The following is an 8,114-nucleotide window of genomic DNA, read 5'->3' as shown; positions in this document are numbered from 1 at the left end:
AAAGCCAACAAAACCAATGTCAAACATTAATATAGTTAGGAGGGTGTGGTTAGGCACTTTCCCTTCAATGGAAGGTTTGTTGCCGCGAGTCCAAAGTGCCTAAGCGAGAGCCGCAATCGAGCACCAAGGGAGCCGCAATGATTGCCCTAGAGTACTCACTAGCGGTGTAAGTATGTCGTTGAGCGAGGATCCCATTTACACCCGAAGATCTCTCTAACACAGCTCCACAAGAACAAAGTGAGGGCACACTAGAAAAGGATGCGTGCGACGTCTTTGGGTGCCCCACACATCGTAGAAGAACCATGTCCTAGGCCATGGCATTTTTGCATGGGGTTGAGGGGAGGCGATCCTTGGACGCTTGCCACAGAAGATGAGAATTTTAGGGGACTGAGGTGGTCTTTTGGTGAAACTGATTCACATACCAGTGAATTATTTAGCATAAGTCGATTTCACCAAGAAGCTACCGAAGCTTCGAGATTGCGCTGGAAGGTAATGTTGGGGCAGTCATTGAAAAACAAGTCTTTGACAATGATGTGAGGATCAGACGCAATGACAAAAAGATCAGGGTACTTGGCGTACAAAGGTGTATCAAGCGCCCATTTGAAAAACCAGAATTTCCAAAGCGACACGTCGTGGTTCAAGCTGATGAGATATAGGCAACCGAATATCAACGACATTCGTGCCCCCTGGATGAAACGACCGGACTTTGCCGCAGACGCGCAACTGAACTGATGCATGATAGGAGCCCCCCCCCCCTCCTGCTCTCTCGCTCCGGATTGAGGAGCGTCGCCCGAGCCAACAAATCATTACGGGCCAGGTAACCTATCAACACAGTCACATGTACAAGAGGAGGCTCACGAGAGCGTCAGCCGCTAGAACCGAGGCCGCTCCAAGTGATGCTGCAAGCCAGTCGAAGCATGCGCCACGAATGGAGGAGACTCGCACTTACCAACGACGTCTTCAAGAGGGTTAGGACGTAGAAGCGCCGTTGTAGCCAAGTCCGCAAGCACAGACACGGGTTTTCACCCAGTGCTTCTTTTGTCCGTGAACGTCAAATTTCAGAATTTGAAGTCCATAGCTTTGTTAAGGTAGCTACTTCTTAATATTTTGGTACACATGTTTGTTCTTGTGTTGCTTTTATCCCGTGAACATTACTCCTCAATAAAGCTACCTGAAAATTTCAAACAAAAAAAAACAACTAAGGAAGTTGTGGTCTAAGATCAAAGTAGTTGAGCACACGCCTGAATCGAGCCATCATCCCTACGGTTAATTAAGGCATTGGTTTTGTCCTCGGGTTGACGATCATATTGAAGTCTCCAACAAGTTCCCAAGAACCCGAATGAAGGCCACATACATCTTTGAGATTCGGCCTAGAAGAACGTAATTTTGTCCACATCATCCCGAGGCACATAAACCCCGGTGGTCCACCAATCTTGAGATCCATCCTTATGAACAAGTTTTTTTAGAACGTCAATGATTTATTGATTGAGCAATAAAGTCATATAAAGTCGAAGGTTGGTTGGTGTTATCAGTTATGTTTGGATTGAATATGGAAACCTTAGACGAGTCCCTCCAGGCGTAGGAGACACATGTAGTAGAAAGGATCCATTTTATTAGCACAATGCCCAAAAATAATCTGATAATACAAGGGAGGGGGCGCACCCTGATATTCATCGGGGAGAGATTAATAACGGGAAGAAACGTAGCTAATTTTCTTTAAATATTTTTTTATTAAATTACACAAATATTACGCCCAAACAATAATTTCCAAAAATAATACACAGGCCGCCGGCCGACTGGACCTAGTCGGCCCATAGCAGGCCGACTGAGATCCTATCGGCTTGCTGCTGGCCGATTAGCCTGTTGGCCACCAGTTTAGGTCCAGTCGGCCAGCAGTGGGCCGCCAGGGACTAATTGGCCTGCAGTGGGCCGACAGGTGCATGCCACCATTTTTTTTCCCGAACGATCCCTGGATTTTTTTTTAAAACTATCACGTATTCCGCGCAACCCTTTCCCCGCAATATTTTCCCGCCATATGTTCCCGCCAACTCTTTCCCGCCACCCGTTTCCCGCCATATGTTCGCGCCAACTCTTTCCCGCCACCCGTTTCCCGCCACCCATTTCCCGCCAACCCTTTCACGCCATACCGCAGTCGTTCTTTCCCGCCATTTTCTCCTCTCTACCTATAAAACCCCCTTCAGACCGAGGTGGATAAGCATTCCAGTGTAGTGTAGTTGAGATGTCCCATTATCCTTTCGATCGTAGTTTTCACCCTGGGATGAGCACGACTCTTCTGAGGCTAGCTACCGATTTCAGGATGGACAATAGGATAGTTCCATGGGACGAACTCACCGGTAGTGACACCATAATGAATGAGTTGGCTCACGAATTACGTAGGTCTGGGTGGCCTGAAAGGACCTATGAGGAGGTACGTAAAGAACTTCTTAGGTTGCATGAAAGGTGGAAGAAGGTAGTGGTGCCGAAGAGTAAAACTTTCAGAAGGACTGCAGCAAATAATCCATGTTTATGGACTGAGGAGAGCGAGGACGAAGATGATATCTTCATGCCGCCGCTTCCTGGTTCTGCATCGTCGAAGGGCAAGAGTTCTTCATCGTCGAAGGGCAAGGTTTTTGCATCGTCGAAGGGCAAGAGTTCTTCATCATCGAAGGGCAAGGTTTCTGCATCGTCGAAGGGCAAGAGTTCTTCATCGTCGAAGGGCAAGAGTTCTGCATCGATCGAGGATGACGATGATGACTTCATGTAGTTTTTATGCTGTATGTTGTGAGTTCAGTCGTACGTACCATTTAATTTAGATGTAGTTCTACCTAGTTGTTTGTAATGTCTTGTTGTATGAGCATTATGTTCTATCTAAATATGATCTTGTAGTTCGGATAACAGAGTACTAAAATAGAGTAGGCATATGTCTCATACATAAGTACATAGTCATTTGTCTCATATATAGAATAGACATAAGTCTCACACAAAAATAGATGGTAATGTCTCTACTGATAGATAGAAGCGTCAGTGACGAGGTCTGGCCTGACGGGGAGGCGGATCTGGAAGCGGCGACCATCCCCACCTGTCGGGTGCCCTAATGTGACGAGGAGGAATCTCAGACTCTCCCTGGTCATGCTGTGTATCCTGTGTGGGGCCTGGTGGAGGAGTCGAAAACATGTTCATCCACTGGGTGTGCTGCGACATCTGAGCCTGTATGTTCTCCTCGGGATGTTGATCACTCCCCCACGTATCATGTGATGCCGACATAGACGCCTGATATCCGTAGGCTCCTGCACGATGGAACGTTTCATCATGAAGAATGAGGTCGCGTCAATTAATATTGAAAACAATAAATATGAAGACACATACCTGCTGGCTGTGATGGCTGCTCTGGCTCAAACACGAAACTGGACGAGGGACCGTGCTGCTCTGGCTGTGGAGATAACACGAAGCTCGACGAGGGACCGTGTTGCTGTGGCTGTGGAGAAAACACGAAGCTCGACGTGGGATCATAGTGCTGCGGGTGCTGCCACGTTGAACTGCCAGGTTGGTCAGGACGGGGTGGCCTGGTTGTCGGCTGATGTGCTAAACGTGGACGTGGTTGATGTCGGTGCATGGAGTGACGCGGCTGCTGGTGCTGGTGCTGAACAACGTCGGTTCTCCGGGTGCACGTGATAGCCTCGTACACAGTCCGTATCTTGTTCTGAATTCGTTCCAAGAAGGGTTGTAGCACTGGACGGTGCTGAAGAAGAGGTCCAGACGACAGTGATCGTCCAAAGGTGGTCACGTCGTCGTAGAGTTCGTTTGTCAAGATAGCCTGCAAATTTCCATGACGATTAATAATGTCTGTCTCTTGCACGTCAAAGTATGTGACAACATTACTTAAAGAAAATATATCTTACCACGTACTGCCTAGAGCCCGAAGTGTCATAGCTCGGGTACATATCCCACGGAGTAGGATCCGGTATCTCCTCTGGGTGGGAGTGCTCAACGATGCGTAACCGTGTTCCGGTCATGTAGCGCCGCAAAAGAGATTGAATTCATTGAGATCAAAATTGTGATTGTCGTGCCATAGATGTGTGTTTGCTGTCTCCCATTCTATAACATACGGCTCTAGTTTAACTAGCCAGTCAGCAGTTGTCCTGGTCATGCCCTTCCTTGTCGTCCTAAAATTGTGGTGTGTGTTCAAAAATTACCTAAAGCTTCGAATGGAGTACTATGAAAGATAATGCAACATTGAAAAACTGGTTAATACCTGTGGATATGTGCTGGCACCGGGTTCTCTATAGGGGGAGGCAGCTCCAACTGCAGAAGACCAAATTGCCTCATAACCCTCTGTTGTGCCATCTCCTCGACGAAGACATCGAAGATGATCTTTGATTTTGTCATCCAGTAATCTCGGTCCCTTGTGCATAGCACAGACATACCACCAGGGTATCTCGCTTGTATGGCTGCTTCCGTGTAGGGCTGCCAGATGACCTCGGTGTACGCATCAAACTGCTCGTTCAATGCTGTGTATGCCTTCCTGATCTGATCACTAGCAAAGCGTCTCTGCAGAAAACAAAAGTTAGTAGCTGCTGGCATCGAACTATCTCTTGTGCAGAAAAAAGTTGCATTAAACTATAACACGGTGCATACCTCGCGACGTGTCCAACACAGACCAAAAGTAGGCATGTCGATGCCGTCAACATCAAACATGGCGTCTATAGGCTCACGAACACGGACATCTGGTCGCCCTATAGAGAACCTCTCCCACGACCACAGCTGTAGGAATAGAGGGCATCCAAGAAGGGCTGGCTTTCTCGATGTAAGCTGGCAACCGTTGCACATACCTCGGTATGTAGCCGCTAAGACCGCCGAACCCCAACTCCTCTGTCTGATCTGATCCGCCGTCTGAGCGCTCGCTATCTCGAGTGCCATAGGGATGTAGAGCGCGCTAATAGTGGTGACATGGTTCTCCGTGAACATCACCTTGCCGAAAAGCCACATTAAGTAGGCCTCCAGGCTCCGAGTGATCTGTTCCGCAGTCAACGGCGCCCGAACGTTCTGGATCTGCATTAAGCAAAGAGAAAGTTTTAGTAAGCTGCAAATATTTTCTGTAAAACTGTATGCACGATAACTTGAAGATAAGAGGTAGGGGAAATTACCCGGAAATTGAGCAACCACTCATACTTAGGTCCGTGATGCTCCCATACCGGATCCAGAGCATCAGGAAAAACACCATGAAAACGTTGTGTAAGAGCTCGCTCCCAACCAGCCGGTGCGTCCAACAGTCCTATGGCATGACCTGCCAACGGTAGTCCGAGCAAAAGTGACACATCCTCCAGAATAGGAGCCATCTCTCCCCATCGGAAGTGAAACGTGTGGGTCTCTGGCCTCCAACAGTCCACTAAGTAGCTCAGCAAGGACCCGTCGATGGCGAGGCGTTTCTCACCCGGGATAGACTCAACCAGACGCGCGAAAGGTAAAAGGCGGCCCATTTCAACCTTCATCAGAGAACATTTCGGTTAGTGTCTCCTATTAATATGCATGTCAGTGTGCAAATTAATAAAGCACGTACCGCTGAAGCCATCCTGGGTGTATCATCCAGTTTTCTTAGGAGTGCGAGTGACCAGAGGCTCAAGCTTGTGCTCATACCATATCGCAGCACGATGACCCCTATCAATGTCCCCATTCAGCAACCACATTCCCGACATTCCTGCACATAAAAAATTCAGAACATAGTGCCACACTTAAAAAAATTCAGAACATAGTGCCACACTTAATAAAAATTCAGAACATAGTGCCACGCTTAATACAAATTCGGAACATAGTGCCACACTTAATACAAATTCAGAACATAGTGCCACAGTTAATAAAAATTCAGAACATAGTGCCACACTTAATACAAATTCAGAACATAGTGTCACACCACACGTAATACAAATTCAGAACATACTACTGCTAGCTTAGCTTCTTCCTCTCGCCCTTACTCCTCTACTGCCTCTACCTCCTCTTCTTCCCCGGTTGCCTCGTCCACGCCCAGTGATGAAAGTGGGACAATTAGTGTCCCTATGGCCAAATTCATTGCATAGAATGCATTGCCTAGTCGGACCTCCTGCTTCAGATTCATCCATATCATTCCGGATGCGCTGACACTGCCGTCTGTCTCTACTTGTACGCATATGCTCTGGGTTTGGAATGTAACGCCTTTCGGCGGGGTTGACGCTGTTGAAATTACCCATTGATCGAAAACCCATCAGCTCACCTGTCCAGGTATTGAGGACAGACTCTTTCAGAAAAAATGGAGACACAAACGATATTGCATCCATTCCAAGCTGCCCGCAAGCAGCAAGTACATGTGAGCAAGGTAGGTGAAGCAATTTCGGTTTGTTGCATGTGCACTCACACGTTGGCCAGGCTTCATTGCCAATTTTCACCTCATGCGTCCTCAACTCATTTGCACATCCGAATTTGTTGTTGGCTAAGCGGACCTCAAACCTTCTTTCTTGATTACCGATGGCGACTACAGTGTGTGACCTAGCTTTTTGCATCTTGTTGTCCATGTACTTCGTGACTCTTTCACAGTACCGTGTATTTGAGTTGTTGAAGATATGTTGCTCTGCTTTTTGACGTCTATCTCTGAAATACTTGACGGTGCCATAGAAAATACCCTCAAAGATGGTTGTAAGTGGCAATGCCCGGTTTCCTCTGAGGACAAAGTTGTATGTTTCCGCGAGGTTCGTTGTCATGACACCGTACCTTGCTCCATGTGTGTCATGTAGCAAAGACCACCTCTCCAGAGGCTCATGCTCTATCCACTGCTCGAAGGTTTTAATCGACCTCCCGAGCCTTCTCCTAGTACCAGGTGGGTCAAAGCCTGGCAGGTCACATAGCCCAACAGGCTCCTCCTCCACGGCCGCTGTTCCTGTTGCCAACTGTGCAGCTACTGCTTCAACATGTGCCCTCACCGCTGCATCTCTTGCAGTTTTCCTGTCCCTCACGTGTCTCTGCGTGCACACATTAAGTCTGTCCCGTATCAAATTGTACTTCCATAACTGGTTCTGCTTGCAGAGTTTTTGGAACAGATTCATCAGGTTCTTATTTCTAAACTGCGAGAAGAAATTAGCCCCCAGATGGCGCATGCACCAACAGCTCTGCAAGTCCTGCCATGGAACTTGTTCCTCAGGGCCTGGGTTTGTCAGTGTCCTTATCGCACTGAGTATACCTGCATGCCTATCATGAAGGATGCACACATTGGGCTTCTCCTTCACAACTGATATTTTCAACTGCCTGAAGAACCATGTCCAACTTTCAATGTTCTCACTCTCCACAAAAGCAAATGCGAGTGGGATGACTTGATTTTGGCCGTCTTGACCTATGGCTGTCAGGATCTGACCCTTGTACTTGCCTGTGAGAAAAGTACCATCAACACATATCACCGGTCGGCAATGCCTGAAAGCTTCGATGCATACACCAAAAGAGAAGAAGAGACGATGCAGCACCCTCACAGTTGGGAACTCTGGCATGAACATGTCTTCGATATCGATATAGGTGCCTGGATTCTGCTGCTGCAGGGTGTGGAGGAGCTGGACAACAGAGTCATATGCATCAAAATAAGAACCAAATCTCCTCTCAAGCGCCGCATGCTTAGCCCTCCAAGCCTTGCCATAAGAAATTCTGTACTTGAACCTGGCGAAGACTTTTGTCTGGACTGCCTTCACTTCCATATCTTCGCCCTGCACTATCTCATCGAAAAACAACCGAGCAATAAGCGTGCATGAAAGGTTGGCATGATCTTGAGGGATGCAGGGAATAAGACAAGTGTGATTAACTAAGTCACTTATCACCCAACTTGTGCCAAAGTTAGGGAGAAAGCCGTGCACCCTGGCGGGAGAATCTGCGTTCTTGCATACCATTGTCAGGAATTTCTGACTGGACACCTGAGTTGTGAAAACCCTTTGCGTGGACATTGCCCAATTAATTATTGCATCCTTCAGGGCTTGCTTGTTCGAATACATAGCACCCGTCGCAATATTGTTCTGGTGATATTGCCAGGCTGAATCATGTCCATCATTCACGGTCATTGCAGATGAGAAGCCATGATTCCACGATGCAGGATTCGGGACCCCCTCTGC

General features: G+C 47.7%; 1 protein-coding gene across 1 annotated transcript; it reads right to left on the bottom strand.

The window, feature by feature from the left end:
• Positions 1–4,245: 4,245 nt before the first annotated feature.
• On the bottom strand, positions 4,246–5,569 carry LOC141039129 (serine/threonine-protein phosphatase 7 long form homolog). The gene is made up of 5 exons (XM_073506437.1): positions 5,558–5,569; positions 5,193–5,483; positions 4,830–5,049; positions 4,636–4,733; positions 4,246–4,548 (listed from the first exon to the last, which is right to left on the bottom strand). Exons 1-5 carry the CDS (start codon positions 5,567–5,569, stop codon positions 4,246–4,248), a joined length of 924 nt encoding a protein of 307 aa, XP_073362538.1.
• Positions 5,570–8,114: the final 2,545 nt, after the last annotated feature.

This window comes from Aegilops tauschii, chromosome 1 (genome assembly GCF_002575655.3).
Source record: "Aegilops tauschii subsp. strangulata cultivar AL8/78 chromosome 1, Aet v6.0, whole genome shotgun sequence".
In the NCBI taxonomy this organism is placed as follows: Eukaryota; Viridiplantae; Streptophyta; class Magnoliopsida; order Poales; family Poaceae; genus Aegilops; species Aegilops tauschii.
Note: the sequence above shows the minus strand (reverse complement) of the source record. Positions and strands in the feature narration are given on the sequence as shown.

What these genes read in the sequence shown, in the direction of transcription:
- LOC141039129 (XM_073506437.1), bottom strand. An exon ending in TTCCTGATGCTCTGGATCCG is followed by an intron (nt 5,050 to 5,192) that starts GTATGGGAGCAT and finishes TGCTTAATGCAG; the next exon opens with ATCCAGAACGTTCGGGCGCC. An exon ending in TGTGTTGGACACGTCGCGAG is followed by an intron (nt 4,549 to 4,635) that starts GTATGCACCGTG and finishes TGTTTTCTGCAG; the next exon opens with AGACGCTTTGCTAGTGATCA.